This window comes from Polyodon spathula, chromosome 16 (assembly GCF_017654505.1).
Source record: "Polyodon spathula isolate WHYD16114869_AA chromosome 16, ASM1765450v1, whole genome shotgun sequence".
Lineage (NCBI taxonomy): Eukaryota > Metazoa > Chordata > Actinopteri > Acipenseriformes > Polyodontidae > Polyodon > Polyodon spathula.
The window spans coordinates 26,340,479-26,360,937 of record NC_054549.1 but is presented as its reverse complement, the minus strand read 5'-3'; the positions used below and the strand labels follow the sequence as shown (position 1 = coordinate 26,360,937).

The following is a 20,459-nucleotide window of genomic DNA, read 5'->3' as shown; positions in this document are numbered from 1 at the left end:
AATTTAAATGAATAATTATCTCTGAAAAGCATTTCTGATCCCTTCATGTCGGTGTGGCTTGGGTGTTTAGCATGCATTGGTGATTATGGTGGCTGCCAAACCCATTTTGTTAAAATGTAGCGAGGTTTTGACAACATGAACCGAATGCTTATATTGTCAGTAATCCTCAGGGATTTGCTGGTGGTATTCACTTTGGGTACCTTTCACTTTTAACAAGCTTGTTTAGTGAGGCACTGTCCTATATTTTGAGCCAATCCTTCTTAGTCTTTTAAAGAATCCTTAACTAGGTCTGACACCCACTGGTTTTTATTCAAGAGGAATGACACTCCCCACCCCACCCCACCCCCCGAACATGTGGTATGAACCCAGACTAAAGCACTGCAATCGTTACCTAACATAAAGAATGTTCTAGAGCAGGGGTGGCATAAGTTGACCCTTCCACTCCTGGTCTTTGTTCCAACCCTGTTTTTAAATTGTTGAATGAAACCTGTGGACTGGTCCTCCAGGACTGTGATTGGAGGCCACTGTTCTAGGGCTAGGAATTAGATTTGCAATAACCTTCTCTCGGAGGTAGCTCATTTACAATCTGAACCTTAAATACTGTAGGGCCCTGCCTTTTGATATGCATTAAACTTGTTTTATCCATGAAAACGATCTTTAAATAAATAACCATGAGTAGGGATCATGTTTATTTTTCAGGAGTGCACAAAATACTGTCAAAGCATTCACCTTTTAGTGTATTCATTTATAGCTGACTTGTTTCGTGAAATCCTGGTAATTGTGCATCATTAGCAGAGGCTGGTCTTTTTAATGCAATAACATTTAATGTATCCTTAGTTTCTAATCTGCTAAGACACATTTGACTTCAATGTGGCCAGTGCAAAGATAGCCGATAAACAAACTAGTTAACGAAAGTTCAATTTATTTTCTGTTTACTGGGTGAAAACTTTTATACTTGTGGCTGGGATGCTTTGAACTTGTTCCTTGCGTAAAAAACGTTCTCTCCCCAACTCCCATCCATCAATAAGAAACCTGGTCAGTTGTTACGTTACAGTTAATGACAGCGGATTTCAATAAAATAAACCAAATTCAATTAATTTCCATATTTAAAATTCACAGGCTTATGTGGTTTCAGTAGAGAAACCCGGTCTGCTCAGAATCAAGCTGTTACTTTGAAAGGTGTGTGATTTATTATGTTATTATGTACAAAGAACCCCGTTGTGAATGCAGCTCGTGAAACCAAGTACTGAACCCCTAGGAAATATCCATGTGAAGTGGATGTTATAACTCTGATACAGACAGTAGTTTGTAAAGAAAGAGTGAACTGTGAAAATGATGTTGCCCCCCCTAATGATTGGTCAAGGATGGCATACCTCAGACCTTGAAGGGTAGAATTAGATTAAGGAAGAACCCAACTGGGTGAAACAGGTATTAAAAACTCAGATGGTCCAACCTAGGCAGGCAATTTTAATAAATAAATTAAGGGCTTCTGCAGTTTTAGTTCTGAGGGGGCGGGACACATGTAATGGAATCACAGTGGCATTGACCTTGGAGAAATGCACCATGTAAATTGTTATCTTTTTTTGTAAAAAAAATAATAATAATTCAAAATTCACAGAACACCCACAGATTTCAGTATTAACTATAATGTAGCCCAGAAAGAAAGAGGCCTTCATATCAGCTGAACATGTAAGGTATTTATTTCTATTTAGAAGACCTGTTTTTAAAGACTGGCAGTCTATAACATACTGTGATATGAGGTTACCTTTTTTTTTCAATGCAATGTGAATAAAACTACTCCATCTGCTGTGCCAGCATACATGTGTTCTGTTACAGCTCTAGGTTTTGCAAACATACAAAGTGCATTTAAATATACAATCACTTACAAACTAGGCTTTGGGGTCCTTCTATTCCCCAGTCTTTGTGTACCTAAACATTGTTCATGAGATCAAGACAAAAGCTCCATTATTTAGCAGAACATAATTTTATTGAACAGATTGTTGTTTCTGTGTGTTCCATTGTATTTAACAATGTTGTATTGATACAGTGTTTGGGCTCTTGACCACTGGGCTTGACTGAATTTTTTTTTTTATTTAGCTGTACTTAACAACAACTGTTTGCTGATCTGGTCCACCCCACAATGCTGAGTGTCTGCCCTGGTGGACAGAGGGAACCCAGTTTATCCAAAAATGTGTAAATCTTCAGGCCACATTTCCATGCTGTTGCATAAAAAATATTTGATGGTACTTGTTTATTAATGCAACAGGTACAGGGACAAACTTAAAGAAAATATGATTCTAGGACCATCCTGTTTAAGGAAATGGTTTACTGATGATTATACGATGAATGGAAGAAACAATTTGGCATCAAACCTGCTTGGTTTGAGGGTCCTCCACCTGGCCGTCTGAACGAGGCAGGAGACCCCCCAAAAGATCCAACGGGTCCCAATGCCGCAGAGTAGATTAATTACTGAGCAGAGCAAATTAAGGTAGGTTAAAAAAAGGTGATGTCACTATAACAGTAAATGAAGGAAAAGGAATGTTGGATGGAAGGTTTTGAAACAATTCCAATCTCACCAGTATGTTTGAAGGGTTCTAGGCAAGATGCTGATGAGGGCTGTTTCCTGTGCTTGAATAATAAACATTAGTAAAAATACGTCAATCTTCAGGTAGAAGGCAGTTGCCCGAGGAGAGACAGAAGATCACGTTTAGTGCATGTGTCTCTCTTATTGAGGTAGAATGAAATTAACAGTCACAAGGGAACATTTGAATCGGGAGGTTTATATTTTTGGGTTGAAGGTCTCTGGGGGCATTACTTGAGCGTGAGTTTCTCCACAATGGCTGCAGATGTGTAGGAAATTGCAGGATGAGAATGAACATGCTTGTTCTTTATGTCCTACACATGGGGTGACATCAATACAAAATAAAATTGACAAAACCTTTACTATTGGCTGATTTCTTATCCATGAAACATAATTTATCAATATACTGCACAGTAAGGAGGAAAAGCTGTCAGTTGATTGTCAATGAAAAAATTAAATCCATTATAAAATGTATTTCTGGTTTGTGTTGCTTGCTTCTAGCCAAATGTCCCCGGTTAATATTTATTCTCCTCTAAGAAATGTCATGACATGCGTTGCTGGTGCTGGCTGTGCTTATTGTAATCTGATGACTGAGTTATTGAATCTACTACAACACACTGTGCTGCTCTGAGCTTTAGACTTTAGAGATGAATTGATAAGCACAAACCAGTATGATAATCTAAAGATCTGTCTGTATTGATCTACTGTTATTTCTGTTTTATTCAAAGTTCCTAGACATGCACATATTGATTTATTCTGTTTTTGTTTCACACAGTGCATGTTGGTGAGATGAGAAAAAATAGCAGTTAAAAAAGGGATGGAATTGGGAATGGAATTGTCAGGAAAAGGATGTGATAGATTTATTGAAGTTTATACATATTTTGGCACCGCATAATTTGGCCTTTGGCCTCGCCTTTTGGGATACCCCTGCCCATAAGTTAACTTGCAGATACTGTATGTGGAGAGGCCGGCCATAGAGAAGCCATGGGCATGTAGGGAAGGATAGATGAAGCCAAAAAGCTGGTGAAGGCTGGGGAGGAAGAGAACAGGAATATATTGGATTGTGGTAAGATATAAATTCCTTCCTTGCCGATCACTGGACATTATTGAAAGACAAATGAAATACTAGGTATTCGATTGACAGTTTGTCCTGGTTAAGGGCATCTGCTAAGAAATAATAATTGAAAGTGCCTAAAATATGCTTGAAGTTTTTTTTACATGATTTGATCAAAGATTAAAAGTGAGTTCCTTGCCTACCCCAACTGAATAGACCTCACAGGGGGATCCTATGGGGACGGAACTTGGTTAGGACAAGTTATTGAGAAGATCATAATCTGGATATACTGGTGGGACGTATTTGTCTGTTCATCAGTATGTCACACTTACTTTTTAAAATACGTTGCTCACCACAGCACCAAAGGGACATTGTGGCCCTTGAGAGTCCAAAGTAGAGCAATGAGACTAATCCCAGGACTTAAAGGGTGGAACTATGAAGATGCACATGCAGTGCTTGTAGACCATGATTATTGTCTCCTACTGACAGCTTTCATTTTGTTTTAGAAATCAGCAAGCATCCTGTGTGCATGTTGGTGGTTTATAGCCACATACAGAGCACGTTTTTGTTTCTAAAAAGGTTCATCTAAGCCTTGAATGCTGACTTAATGAAACTTGACAAAATAAAGTGAACTGCATTAGCCCCCTGAGATCTGAATCATGTGTGATAAACACCAGCCTCAACCAGAGGAAACTGTTTTGCTTGTTGTTTTTACATATTATTTTTTTGTTTATCTTCTGCCCTTGCCATTAAGCTCAGTTGATTTGCCAGAAGAATTCCATGTGCACTTGCCTGTGCTGTCTGGCTCAGGCAAATAGAGTGTGCTGACTTGTATTACTGCTGGCTGCTTGTTCAGTTTCAGTCTTTGCAAGTCAAGGGATTTAACTTGTCTGCAGGAATTAGGATTGTTTCTTCTCCCTGAAAAAGCTTGTTTAAATCCTCTTAAAGAAATGACAGTGCGGGTCTGTAAGGGACTGTTTCTAAAAGCATTTGCTCCAGCTCAAAATTAAAAGTTCTTGAAGAAGAAAGAAGCTTATACTAAGAATTAAAGAAGCACTCGGGAGGTTTCTGAGTGCTTTCTTTCTAATTTTTATAATGGATCTCACCAAGCCACTGAACCCTGGAGGTGTAAGGACCCAGTCTAGAAAATATCCTCTTGTAGAATTTGCTGGACTGGTCATTGAAGTGCAATGAGATGGACTATTCCAGATGATATCTCTACCCAAACCCACAAGAACGCAAAGGCCAACACAGCACTGGGTCCTCAGCAAAGATTGGCAACTCAACATGACCAAGATTCAAACCAGCAAAGATTGGCAACTCAACATGACCAAGATTCAAACCAGCAAGCTCATCACCCTTCATTCAAAGAGTAGTGCCTTTACCACATGAGCCATAGGCAAAAGGCCCCAGATGTTGTGTGTTTTGTTTAATTTTTTTTTAAATATCTGACTACAGTAGGCCCCGATTTATCAAAACTCCCAATGCTGCAAAATAAGAGAGCTTCACTTACAAAAAACTACACTTATGTTGATTCTTATCACTGTAGTAGTAGTGCAGTAAACATATTTTTTTAAGGAAAAGGATGACTGAATGTAAACTAATACATGGATGTATTAATGGCTCACTTTTCCCCTCTTCGTTGGTCTGCTGTTTGATGCTGAGGTTTGTGTTTCTTGGTCAATGAGCTAGAGCCTTGCAGGTATTTTAGTTATGATATCTGGCTCTAAAACCATTGACTTTTCATATTACTGAATTTTTTATATAAAAAAAAAAAAAAATATATATATATATATATATATATATATATATATATATATATATATATATATATATATATATATATATATAAAGCATAGTTAACTATTTGGTACTGTTTCGTTTCACAATCTCAGTTTGTACTTCTTTTTAGAATCTCGTATGCCATTACACAGTAGACTACTATAAAATGTACCTGGCAACTTCAATGTAAAAATTATTGAGCTAATTAAAAAAAAAAGCCATATGACCCACATCGATATGCCACACAGTATTGGACTCTCTTTGAAAACAGGCATGTAATTCCTTAAATTATGCCTAAATTTGTATTAGTATTTCCACTTTTTTTCAATTAAATATTTTATGCAACTGAATCACAAATTTGACTTATGGCTTCTTTTAGGTAGGTATGTCCTTTATGTGTAGTTAGTTTTATGAAATTAATAACTCAAACACAAACAACACACAACATTTATTTGCAAGCATAGAAAATGTATTGCACAAAACATCAAGTTGACCCTAACTAAAATGGCGTGTGGATACAATTTATTTATATATATATATATATATATATATATATATATATATATATATATATATATATATATATATATATATATTTCTATCTATATATATATATAATAGCTTCCTAAGGTCACAGGTTGTTATAGGCCGAGTTTACTTCCTTGTACAGCAGTCATGCTGATCATGTGATTGGTCCCAAGAGTATTATTGTACAGAACATTTTTTTATATATGTACATGGCAAAAAACAATCTAGGATAACAAATAGTTTGTGTGCTGAGTGGAATGATGTATGGCTTAATCACTTGTACACGACGCAGTGCAACAGAGGGTAAAAAGCCCTTGCAGCAGTTCTGGTTTGAAATGCATTTTCCTTTGTTGTTTGAGTTGAACCTGACACTTTGTCTTGTTTGTGAGGCAGCTATCCTGAGTTACACAAGGATGCTCCTAATAAAATGCTGCATTCTCAGAGCCAGGTTCAGAGACCACGTTCTGAGCAGCACTCTGGATCAGACTGGAATTTCAGCTAAACAGTTTAGAGCTGGGATCAAAGTCATTCATAGATCTCAGGAGTACTAACAGAGTAGTGTGTGAATATGTTCTCTACAGCTTGTAATGAATCTCCTTCTTGCAGCTGATAATACTGGCATCGGTATAAGACCCATACTTACCTCTTGACTGCAGAGCGTACTCTTAATTGAATAGTAAGTTGTTTGTCTTTGAACCATGTGATTTGTGATTCGTGTTCAACCCAAGCTTTTCAATTTTATTCAACTGGCTTAGATTCATTACAAGTTTCATGGAGCATTCACTTCCCTCTGGTTCCTTAGATGAGGGGAAAAAACAGAAGCACCCTGAGAGGCAGATAAAATCATAAGAACGTTTATGAACGAGAGGAGGCCTTTCGGCCCATCTAAGCCTGTCTAGTTCCTAGTAGCTGATTGATCTCTGAGCTTTGTCAAGTTGGGTCTTAAAGGATCCAATTGATTCTGACTCAACATGACTAGGTAGCCCATTCCATACCCTCACCACTCTTTGTATGAAGTAGCATCTCCTTTTCTCTGTCCTGTCTATCTCCACTTAATTTCCAGCTGTGTCCCCTGGTCCTAATTTCTGTACTGTGCTTAAAGTATTGGATCGGGTTAACTTTGTAAACTCCTTTTAAGATTTTAAAGACTTCAATCATGTCCCAATGGCTAGGCTCAGATTCTGTTCTTTCAGTCAATCTTCATAGCTCTGTCCTTTAAGTCTTGGGATTAGTCTGTTTGCCCTACTTTGGACTCTCTGGGGTGCTCCCTTTGGTGCTGTGGTGACAGGAGTTGGACACAGTACTTGTTGGATGATCTCACCAGTGCATAATACAACCTCATCATAACCTCCTTGGATTTGTACTCTACATATTTGGCTGTATACCCATGCATTCTCCAACAATCATGTTCCTTACAAATACTTGCTTCAACCTAACTAACAGTAAGCTTGTTCAGTTCCTCTATACAGCACAGCTGCAAATCATCAAAGAAACTGCATAGCATGCTGCTGTCATGGTGATTTATTATAAATCACTTAACTCGCTCACCTCATCTAGCATGGGAAAGGAGGCTCTTCAGAAATATTTACCAGTGCTACCAAGTATGAATAGTTTAAACTGTAAAATATTGAGAAAGAAACCCCATCTAATTAAGAAAAATTCTGTTACAGAAGCATTCCGGTGACACACTCCATCCAGAAATGTTTTATTAACAGCACATAATTAGTCATTTGAGTACACAAATTTGTTTTACAAGTAGCGTAAAATGGCCTCATGAATTATTTACTGTGAAAACAATTTGCACTTTGTGATTTAAGCACTTCCGGTCCCTGGAAATGTGAGAGCCTATTTATTATAAGAAGTGCATATACTCTGCCGAGTTATCAATAAAAGTGTTTTCATTGATAGGGATGGAAATGACTGGTAATCATGACTATGCCAGTGGTGTTCACTATCTGAGGGGTACACATGATTTAACGTAGGTCAGTATAGCACTGTCAAGTCTCCTCTAACAGGTAACATGCAGGTCCTTGCAAATTATAATTTTAAAGCAATGCAAAGTTTCATTGACAGGAAAATCCTTGCAAACATTACTGAAAAGTGAAGCAGTCTGGCTCTCGCCAGGGGAGCTGGCATTCAGAATGGCTTAGAGCTCCTGATACAAGATGTCTGTCTAAAGGTAGATTGCCAAAATCTAGCAAGTCAAAATGCAGTGATCTGTGCTCATGTTTTATTCTCTAATAAATATAACAAACTAGAAGTATGTTGCTCACAAATCACATAGCCAGACCCATATCAAACATTCACTAGATCTGGTCAAGCTGTTTAGGAATTCTCATTTTGTTCAGAGCAAAAAAATAAAAAATAACATATCATAGGCTATGGAACAGTTATTATGGAATGCAGATTTCCTTTGTAATGTGTGTGTGTGCCCCAGGGACAATTCTGTCAGTAACACACAGGCTGTAAATTCTAAATTAGAACAATCACTATGATGACCATGACCTATATCAACAGATTACAGAATAGTATAGAAGAATAATTTATGAAGATGGATAGATGGGTGTACAGGCAGACACCTTTGTCCTGTATATCTGCTACTCTCAATAGTTTATGCTAAGTAGTGTTAATATCAAGTTTCATGATAATTGGATAAATGGTTCTGCAGATATGTGCAAACATGTAATTGTGAAATAGTTAGTCTACTATACACTCTTCACAGGGGTGATCCTTGGCAGCGTATCATAATGATACAAAATTAAAATAACACTTCATGATTCACCTCATCTCAAGCACCCTCTGCAGACACTTTTGCCTCAATAGACATTTCATGCCACATCTTGGGTATAGATCACCTTTTAAATAGAAAAAAGGTGAATTCTGTGAAAAGCATGGTAAGGGGTTAATTAGATATCGGTACTATAAATCATGAGATTTGGTACTGAGATAAATGTGATCTATCATACGCAGTGATAAGGCTTTTTATGTTCAAATATTAATCGTCTCTTTCCTATTCATGGTTATCTGTTATGATGCTCATTTGGATATTACTTTAAATAGTATTTAAAGTGCTGAATTGGACTTGGACTGAAGTCCTCCATCATTATTTACAAGGCAGGGATAGCACAGCATTGCCCCCAAAGAACCATCCTCTGTTTAGTCTCCATGCCCATCCAACTGTTGGCCTCTCTGATGGATACTGTTTTAAATGTGCCTACAGTATTTGTTCCAGTTAAACTGTGTGTAATGTAGACAGCATGAGGGTTAATTTCACTCATTTGAGCTCATTTCACTTGTAACGCCATTAAACCCAGGGCCTCAAAGGTGACCGTCCGGAGTTTTAACCCACTGCACCACAAAGCCTTGGTCTCTGTTCTGTTTAATAATAATTGTGTGTTGTGTCTTTTTAGGGATTTGGAACAAGCCCACACGCACACCCCGCATGAGAGAGAAGCGAGCAGACTTTGTGGCCGGGTTTCTGGGAGGGAGAGTCATCGCTGTAGGAGGCCTCGGTGAGTGTCTCTGAGCAACCATGGCTACACACTGCCTATTCAAATAAAATAGTAAGTTTTATAGTAACTACTGACATTTTATAGGTCTTACACCTCATGTGCATATCTAATGACATCTAGGTCTTAAATACCAACAAAAAAAAAAAACTATTGCCATTGCTATTTCTTACTCTTAACTATGCTATACATGCTGTTGATATATACATACATACATACATACATACATACATACATATATATCTATCTATCTATCTATCTATCTATCTATCTATCTATCTATCTATCTATCTCATGGTCATCATCTTCCTTTTACTGACATGTTCAAAAACGCAGTGCAACAAAATAGTTTATGTTAACATCCACAACCCTAAAGATAAGCTATGCCAGCATCAATCTACACAGGAGTAAAAGCTTTGTGTACAATAACTGTGCACCAGCCAGTCCATTATCTGTTCTTCACATTTGCACAATTCAGTTCAAACCGTTATGTGCTGTAGAGACTTTAATTTTACCAGTGAATGAAATATGTCTTATTATTCATAGTCTTGGCTCTGCTGGTGTAAGACTTTCTTTTCACAGTGACTGAGTTTGTTGTTGTCTAGCAAGGCACCCTCTTCTGAGCAGCAACTTCATTTCCCAGGCAATATGCTGCGGAGAGTAAAGCTCAAATGAAAGATGATGGTGATAATAAGAATAAAAAACTAAACTATTCCACAAACATGTTTAGAAGTCCATGCTGACTGCTCACCAGGTCAGCAGTGAAAAATAAAATGAAGTGCAAGATGTAATTTACACTTTCCTAAATCTGCTACAAATGCATTAGCTGTGCAGTTAGGTTTATTAAAAAGTGCGTTCTGAAGGACTGAACCAGATCTCAGACCCTCGGTGCTTTGTCAGTCGAGATGCTTTGTGAAGTGCACAGGGAGCTCTCTGCTGGTTTCTCTTTTTCTAATTTCTTGGTTCATTGTTTATTTCTATTTATTTATCTGCTTATTGAAGAATATTTATAAGGGAATGTATTTTTTTAAACCTAAATTATTTGTTTTTAAAATAGGTATACTCCTGTTGCTGGAGTAGAGAATTGAGCATAGTAAAGTAGCAGCTGACAGCATCTCTGATATGCATCTCAATTCATTATGTAGGGCTTAAATGTACAGTTTTTAATGTACTTTCATTTTACAACATGATGTCTGGTACTATGTTAGATAAAAAACGATTTCTGTTTAGAAGCCGTGCTTTTAGACTGTCTTGCACTTCCTGGGAAGTGAAATTGTCCCCACCCCCCTTCCTTCCTGTCATTAACCAACCAGACATGCTTTCATGCTTTTAGATGTAACATAGTTTGTCCGAGAAAACACTGCTGTGGTGAAATGACCAGAAAAGTAAAGCAGTAACAGACTTCCTGGAAGGCAAGGCAAGCAAACTGAGCACTTCGTCTAGTACCAGATCTCTGTAACATGTGTTTCTTTAAAGACTGCACATCTGAGGCCTAATTTAAGTGCAAAATGGATAAAATTAATGAAATTACTTTAGGAACTTGGTGTATCTGAATAAAACAGAGGCAGTTTTTCAGCTATAAAGTGACAGCTCCAGGCAGGGGAGATACAGTTACTCTCCACCCCTAATTAAGCCTGGTGGAGCAGCTTACTGTCCCTTATCAAATGTGTGCACACAGGTGTATTAGTATATTTCTCATGCTTAGTACATATGTAACAGGACAGAGGTTGGCATGCACACTGCAAGTGAGCACCTCAACTGCTTTGCAGAAGAGCTGGACTTGTCTGTGTTCATGGTTGTAGAGCTTTTAACCTCATCTTGTCTCGCCCATAGGAGCCAAAATCCGTCATGTCTGTGCATCATACAACACTGCCCCTTATACATACTATTTCTCTCATTCGACATTCAACTAACTACATTTCCAAAATTTGACCTAAAAGGACATTAAAATACAAATCTATTAACTAGGACAGGGATTGAGAGTAGGGTGATTGTAATGAGCACATGCACAGCAATTAGAACAACTCCTTTAAAAATGTTTACCATAGTAATTTTCCAGTTTTCCCATGTTAGTACTATGCATTTACCATGGTTTTCCATGGTTTTTAAGATGCTTTTACCATACATATGCTCTATGGGCTTTGCAATGTTTACCTTTCATGCTTTTACCTTGGGGAAACTTTAATAGGGGCTGTGCTGTACTCATCCTACAGTTACCCCACCTATTCCCTGCTACTGTCCAAATCCCCATTTAAACTCCTTCCCATATTAGTGCTCATCCTAATATGGCACTAAAAATCAAAAATAAATGTTCAAAGCATTGCTTTTTCTCTGTCAGCTACAGAGAACTAACTCTGCCAATAATTGTATTTTTCTTCTGTGAAGAGTGCTAGACTGGTCCCAGGGATATGAATACATGCTGTTGGAACTAAACCTATTTAGCCTAGAACAAAGGAAGATTCAGGGAGATAGAAGTCTTTAAACACTAAAATAAGTAAACCATGTTAATCTTAGTCACTGTATCAAACACGTCACTGACACCAGGACCAGCGGATACAGTTAGAAATTGAGTAAAGACAGACTTGAAATGGGAGACAACTTTCTTCTGTTATGTATGATGTTAACTGCAGCCCTAGTTGATCTCCATGGAAACCAGGACAAGTTGGTAAAAGTAGTGGGTGATTTGGATTGACAAAGCTGAGCACCAGAGGTATGTTTACGCTCAGCAGACATTGCTTGTTGTCTTGACTTTCTTCAGGACAGTCTACCATGTGGATTACAGTGTGTTTTTTATGTCTCCTAGTTTTATCTGCTTTCATATCACAGCCCAGAATTCATTTGTGGCCTGTTATAGAGTCAAAAACAAGGTTTAAGATGAGATAGTCAGTGGCTTGCTTAAATGAATTGCTACATTTTAATTGGCTGTGTGCTTTATTGATTCTATTGACTCAACAGGCTATCTTGACATTCTCAATCTTAAGTCCATCTAAAAGCTTCAGTTTGACCCTATGAAGGTATACATTCCAATATACCCCATTTTGCTGTAAATTATACACATTAAATCATATTGCTGCAGCAGTCAGGAAACAATACACTTCTCCAATATGACTGGATATAACATGTCAGTAAACATAGATCTGGTCATGTGAAAACAATCCTTGACGAGCAATGCAGTGCACAGTAGTCAACAGCTGCTAAAGAGAGAATTAAAAACAGTGCGGGCACGAGAGCGAACAACCTTGACCTGTGAAAAATTTCCAAGGATAAATATCGGTATTTTCTTCCTATGCATCGGGACATGAGACATTTGCTAGGAAATCGGGACTATCCTGAATATATAGGAACTGTTCGCATGTATGCCCTATGCCAATGCTTTATTTGGTAATACTATATATGTGCATGATAAATTAAGAAGCAGTGGCTTTATTGGTCTAAGCCTTGTTCTTTGGCGGAAGTTACACTTTAGTGGTGACTAGCAGGACATAGGCTTCCATTGCTAAAGCTTTTAAATTATTTAGCAAAGTTTTATATATATATATATATATATATATATATATATATATATATATATATATATATATATTTTTTTTTTATTATAAAATGGCAAGAATAGAGGGCACCGTCTCATTGGCTAACAAGTGTTCCAATCTGCAGACATGTCACCACAACAGCACAGCTTGGAACTTTGGCTGACTCCCAAGACAACCAGTTCACTTTGGGAGCTGAATTTCTGAAGTTAGGTAGAAAAATTACCACTCGGTGGCATGTGCTACTGTAATTTATGTCCCCTGTAAAATAGTGATTTTCTTAAAAGGTTTTCCATTTATTAACTCACCATTGTCATACCCTTAAAAAAAAAAGAATCACTGTGGTACTCTTTTATAATTCATCCCATGTTTTTTGCCATGGTTATACTATGCTATGTCCACAGTTAGCCATGGTTTCCCATTCTTCTTAATATGCCTTACCGTACTGTGTTTTTTCATGACAATCTTGTGTTAAATGACTACCTTTTATTATAATACAAAATCTTACAGATTTCCAAAAACACTGAACCCAAACAAAGAGTGTGTAAAAATATAAAGTTGTTGGAGCACAGCCTCATCTGGAGAGCATCCCAGTGCTGTCCGCTAAGAAACAAACAATAGAATAAGAAATCTATGCGACTTGTTCATCCCGGTGAACAAAAATGATAACACCTTGCAAGCTTTCTATTACAATATGCTATTACTATGGTAGACTTTCATAAGGGTAGTTCAGAGGGGGGCAGAAATGACTACTGCCTAACTGTATCTGTAAGGCACACTTACATGTTTACATATATCTAGAAATTTGTAATTAAGACAGAACCTGAAGCTGTAGCTTTGTTTTTGAGATAATTAGCATCTGGGGATCTGTCTGTGTGTCAAACTTACATTTTTACGTGATACAGTAGATGAAGGTAATGGTAATTTACTGTTATTTGTTACTTATAGCTCATACTTAAATGCCTTGGCAGAGGGGCTTATCAATGGCATACTTGTTGATGTGGGGAAAATGAGTGACACCAAACAACTACATTAATGTTTCTGGACAGATAATAAAACCAGGGAGGGCTTTCGTCAGGCAGAGAAAAAATAAGCTTTGATGATTCTCAAATATCCCAATGAAGTCTTTTCTTCAGTAATTATGTTGCTTTATAAAAAATGTGCTGTTGATAACTCCAGCTCACTCCACACAAGGCTGCCTTGGTAATCATGGTTTGTCTTTTTACTTCAGTTTAATGTGAATTCAGCTGATGGCTGGATTCCCAAATTGGCGTCCTTCGGTGCAGATTTAATTACCAGCTCCTTGTTTTGTTTCTGTTGGCATATGCTGAATGAATGATCCCATGACCAGAAAATACATTAGATGAACCAAGATCAAAGTGATTAATCAATTTTAGATTTTTAATCTGAGCATTCATTTAACATTTAACATTTGTAATTTAATTAAAGTCGTGTGAGAAGCACAGGTTCTTTAGCAAATCAATTTCAGGATTAATCTGAGTGGTGTGGTTTATCAGCACTGTAATTATGTACTGTTAATGAGGTGTTTCAGTAGTCAGTAAAAACCCTTACAGGAGCACTAACCAGAGTTTTAAAATAAGATGTCTTATATTTGCACTAACAATATTTCCACTGGTGCCCCTTTTCTCTTGAAGATAGACCACTATTATACCATTGCGCTTCTGGAAAAATAGTCACAAAATTAACAACATTGACTTAGATGGTAAGCTTCACCAAACTGAAAGAAATAGAGTAGTCTAAGGATCAGACTTGGGTTCTTAGAAGGATTTTACCAGATAAATAACAGATTCGCTTTAGGAGTCGGATTGTTATACATAACTTAAATTTACGGTAGATGTAGGCAATAGGCTTAATAGCTCACTAACTACAACACAGTGATTTATAAGTTTACATTTCCAGCAAGCCATTTGTTTTTCAACAGTCAGTCAATGCACATTTTAATGGAACCACATAGACACAGTTGGTCTACAGACAGGGTGGAATGCTTTACTCTACAAGTTTACTATGTTCCTTTTATAGCTTGTTTCTGTGTCTCTGTGCAGGGAATCAGCCCTCGCCCCTGGCATCAGTGGAGAGTTATAACCCAGTGAAGAGGAGGTGGGAGTACTTGGCCCCCATGCCCACCCCTCGCTGCTCCTGCGCTGGCCTGCTGACTGAGCGACTGCTCTTCCTCATCGGGGGGGTGGCGCAGGGCCCCAGCGATGCCGTGGAGGCACTGTGTGTGCAAGAGAGCATCTGAGACAGAGGGGGAGGTGTGAAGCAGCAGAATATTACCAAAAAACTAACATCGCTCAGCATGGAACTCAGTGTACAGCAGAGCACAGGACTGGCTTTCACCAGCATTGCTCAGGGACTGACACCAACACAGGAGTGGCTTTCACCAGCACTGCTGAGGGACTGACACCAAGCTGAGGTGGATCTGGGGTTTAGGTACTGAAATGAAAAGTGCAAAAAGATTAAACAGTGTAGTTTTTTTTTTGCTTTGTTTTGGTTTTTTTTGCATAAATTACAGGGTTTAACACAAGGGGCTCCTTTAGTTACACATGGGTGTCAAAAAGACGGAAGAAATTAACCAAACCTGGTCGATTTGATGGACTTGATGGTAGAAATAAGGAGTTGCCAGAACAAAGGGTTGTGGAAAACTGATCTTTTTAATGTTTATTTATTAAGTGACCTATATTTAAAGAACATGCAGTATGACAATTTACGAACGAGAGGAGGCCATTAAGTCCATCAGTGCTCATCCGTTTCCCACTAGTTGACTGATCTCACAACTAGGTCTTAAACATGACTAGGTAACCCATTTCGTACCCTAGAGTGAAAAGTGGTTCTTTGACACAAGGAAAGCGCAGCATTAATTATTCAATAAGACCTTTTTAATTAGAGAAAAATCCTCCAGTCTTTCAAAACTGCCAGGCTGTAAAGAGATGAAAATGTAAGAGATCAGTATAAAATTTTGTTAGAAATTAAAAATCCCCCAAAAGCATACAGCATAATGTACAAGAACAAAAAAAACACATTGATAAATAGGTATAGATGATGATGTGAACTGGATGCAATAGAAAAGAACACAATTGCTCTTTATATGAAGACCTTTCAGACAGTTGGGCATAGTTCACACACATAGGAGTACAGTCCTATAGCTGAACTTCCAAACCAGTGCTGCTGGTTATGAGTTGACTTACGGCTTTTGTCTTTTGAGTTAAACATGAGAAACGCATAGTAACTTAATAGACATATCACTAAAACCAAATACTGGACATTCAAAATCGGTGGTAAATAAACTGTGCACACTAAATAAAAAATCGAAATAAATAGTGGGATCTATTCAATTGATCTAAGTCCTTTCAATTATGCAATTGGACCCTCCCTGACGTTTGACCTATTTTTAGAGGTATTCAGGTATCTGAGACAAAATGCAAAAGAAAGTAAAAACAACCCTTTTTAAAGTAATGGTGTATAACAGCAATGCATGTTTTTAAGTGCAGTGAACTAAGAGGCAAACATTCGAAATTCAAAAATAAATGACTCAGCAGGCCTTGTCATTTATTAGAATTCAGAAAGTTTACCTCATCATACACTACACTTAAAAAACTAATGATCATCCTGTAAGTGTATGTTAATTTACAGTTTGTTAAAATATGTCTTACTTTTTAAAATGTTATTAATCGTAAGTAAAGTTCCACAGGTTCAAAGGCAGTCTATGAAGCTTGCAGTTGGTGACAGCTCTGAAAAACACAACTTATTGAAACAGTGCCACCACTACAGAGACGTGTGTACACTTTGTGTTAAATGTGTGCCTACTAGAATAGAAACATTATGTTAAGTGTACATTTTTTTTTTAATACAGTATGTATTCTGGTGTTAAAATCCAAAACAGGGTAACTATCACTTATTTCAGTTATGGAGATTTGTTTACTATTTTCCATCATACAAGAAGTAATCAGTCATTTAGATGTTTACTGTGGGTTTGTCTAGACAGACAATCTGTTGAGCCCCAAGGGGCAGGGCGTTTGGTTATAGAAATTTGAAAATACTAATTGGTCATTGTCATGCTGTGTTGATATAGTGCTATATAAATTAAATGTTTACATTTGAATTAAATTCTTGTTTATCAAGGTTGATTTGTATAGGATAGTGAATGTATAGATTAAAATACTTCTATTTTTATTACATAGCATTTTATTTTATTTGTAACTTGTTTTAAAACATGTGTAGAATAAGTCATGTATAGTAGTTATATTCAAGTATGGGTTATCTACATATGATAATAAGTATATTACATAGCATATATATATATATATATATCTATATTATATTATATATATATACTATATAAAAAGAGTGAATGTAGCAATATTGTGATTATTTAGGTTCTAAGACACCCCTAACCTTGATTTCTAAGTGGACGGGGTTGGGCTCAGCAATTAAATTAGATTATGAAAAGCAACCAATACTTTTAGGCTCTTTGGAGCAGTGCACTGTATTTATCTATAGCTTTACACTTGTCTATAAGGGTCTGGTTGCTGATTCAAGTGATTCTGTTACATAGTTCTATGGTTGTTTGTGATTTCAGGTATGACATGGTATATTATATACTGTTCCTTCACAAATACAGGCACATATGCTTAATTAGTAGAAGACATTCACAGCCTCTTTAAAAGCCTTATTTTATTATTAACAGATATTCATGATTTTAGGAGATTTCCTGTGTCAATCACCCGTATTTCTGTCTGGAACTCTGTTCTCTCTACTGCTCACAGTGCAAGTATTTCATTCAACCCATATTCAGTGGAGTAGGGCTAGATTCTCAAGACATTTGCTCAAAATTTTCATTGCCACATATTTTCGGGATAGGAAAACTAAAAGTCTTGAAATCATACGAAAAACTGTAACATTTTGTATTTTTTTTTTTTCAAATTTCAGAATTGTAATGGTAGCTTTCAGAATCTAGCCTGCAACGTTTAGATGCTCATGTAACCATACCCATTCTTAAAGTTTATCATAATAAAATCATAGCAAAGTGAAATAAAGCAATGTGTGCATCTGGTAAAGCATACTGTATTCAAGCATTGTAAAGCCCAGAGAGGTAGTTTAGCATTTACCAATTGTATTCATACAAGTGGCATCCTATGGCCAACAGGGATTAATACCATGTATGTCGTCTCTCAGTGATCAATATAGTATTTTGGTATTGGTGTATGTGAACTGATTACAGTGTTTCTGATTGCTGCAATAGTGGTAGCAATAGCCTTCTGTAAAGCGCAGTACTGCAACATTGAGATGTCAATTAATTGTTTTAGAAGGTGTGTGTTATACACAGGGTGAAGCAGGGTGGTAGTTCAGTGCCTATATTGTGAGGTGGTACCTCTATGATATTTGAAATCATAATAAAAGATCTTTATTTGCTGTCTGGTGACTGTCACAGTGTTTTTCTTGTTTGAAGTACTGTACATACATATGTAATATTAAAAGCTTTTTTTTTTTTTTTTTGTTATTCATACCCAATCCTAAAAAATCTCAGTATTAGAGCAACTAAACTCCATTTAGATTGATTGGGAACTTCATAAAAAGGTAAGGGATGGGTAAAAAAAAATAAAAAAAAATGCCATTTGTAGTTATGTAAACTTTAGCTTTGTAGCTATAGGCAAATAAAGCATCGATTAATTGACACCTTTTCTAACCACAGCTTACTAATGAAATACTTATATATAGGTTTGACTATACAACATAAGTATTGATTACTATTTTAGGATAATTTAAGATGCAATTTTTTGGTGGAGGCTCCGTTTCAAGATTCTGTAACACCTCAACATATTAATGAAGCTCTAGAATAATTTTCAAATCTCAATTCCCAATAAAACCCAGATCTAATAGGTTTGGTAAACTAGAATTTGAAATCTTAATATAGATTGATATATTATGACAGTTTACAATTACTTTTATAATTTCTCAATAAATTATAATTTATCTGTTAGGATCCGTATTATATATATATACTCATATATATATAATATATCATAGATCTAATATTAATATAAACAAACGCCATATATCATATATATAATTAAGCAATATTATCTTTACTATAAGACACAAGAATCCTATCGAAATCTAGATTATTTAAAATGGAAAGTAGAGTACAAAACTAAAGCTTAATGATTTTCTTTTCTTTCTTTGTTACACTTTGGCACAATTGGCACTGGTAGGTTTCAAGGCAAGGCCAGATTGGATAGACAGGGATAGTTGCCTCAGAATGCTGTTCAGTATAGTACTGCCAGGGCAGGGTTAAGCCAGGCTTGCAGGACTGTGTTCTTATTTTCACTGCCTCTAGTAGCTCTGCTATGTGGCTAAAGAGAGAATTCACTTTCCAGCCACCTTCCAGTCATTTACTGTTTTTAAAACATGCTGATCTTATCATACTGCTGATGTGAATAAGGTTTAAATAGGAAGGTATCTATTCACACCCCAGAACCGTCTGATGCATTGTTCCTGTAACAATTTAAAGACAAATGAAAACCTAAATTATTCTTGCCCTTATTTTCTTTGGGGTTTTAACTACTCATTTATCATAAAAGATTGTGTTTCTATTCAGAACGCTAGCTTACAGCATGCATTGTAGCAGAACAAACACCCTGCTAATATTGAGAATGTCAGGTATACTTTGATAAATCAACACATTCCATATTTCCATGATAAGCAGTAAAAAGAATGTTTAATTGACTATGCACTGTGTGTAGTATAAAATTCTGAAGGCCCATGGGATAACAACCATGATAAATAAAACATATTGTATTTGGTATCAATTATATCATTTCTAATACCCAGTCTGCCACCAAAGGCAGTCTGAAACAATAAGGGGCACAGATGAAGTTTGTTTCTTCTTTAAGCATCTATGTGGCTGCATGTAAGCAAATGTAGCCTCCTTGGCAAGTGGCAAGGAAACCACCTTGCCAGTCAGAATGTCTGTGTTAACACTGGGATTGGGCTGGCTGTGTCTGTAGATGTGGTTGAAGCTGGTGACGTACATCGTGGGGAGCTCTGACATGGTGATACGGGGCACTATGAGCTTGTTGGGGGCCTGAGGGGGTTGGTTTTGGGAAAATTGTCTGGTCGGGGCCTGATCTGGCTATCGCCTTTTCAGGGGCCCAGGTGATGAAATCAGGCTTAAATCTGGCAGCCTGTAATATTGCAGACTTCACTTTAAACCTTCCCAGACCCTTTGGGAATATATATATATATATATATATATATATATATATATATATATATATATATATATATATATATATATATATACACACACACAGAAGAATCAATACTTTTTAAGTGTAATAACTGCATTTAGCTTTTGATTGACAGAACTGATTTTTTTTTTTCCTTTTTATTTTTATTTGTATAGCATTCTGGTATGTCTTGTTATATCTAACACCTTAATTGAAACTTGTGTAGTCTTG

The 20,459-nt window shown here is 36.7% G+C and overlaps 1 protein-coding gene across 1 annotated transcript in view; it reads left to right on the top strand.

Annotated features, from left to right (window-relative positions):
• The window catches only part of LOC121329284 (kelch domain-containing protein 8B-like), a 72,489-nt gene extending 55,357 nt beyond the window's left edge, over positions 1–17,132 (top strand). The window contains exons 5-6 of the mRNA XM_041274817.1: positions 9,356–9,457; positions 15,045–17,132. Coding sequence (XP_041130751.1) covers positions 9,356–9,457; positions 15,045–15,241 — 299 coding nt within the window. The 3' untranslated portion in view covers positions 15,242–17,132. The remainder of the gene's footprint in view (positions 1–9,355; positions 9,458–15,044) is intronic.
• Positions 17,133–20,459: the final 3,327 nt, after the last annotated feature.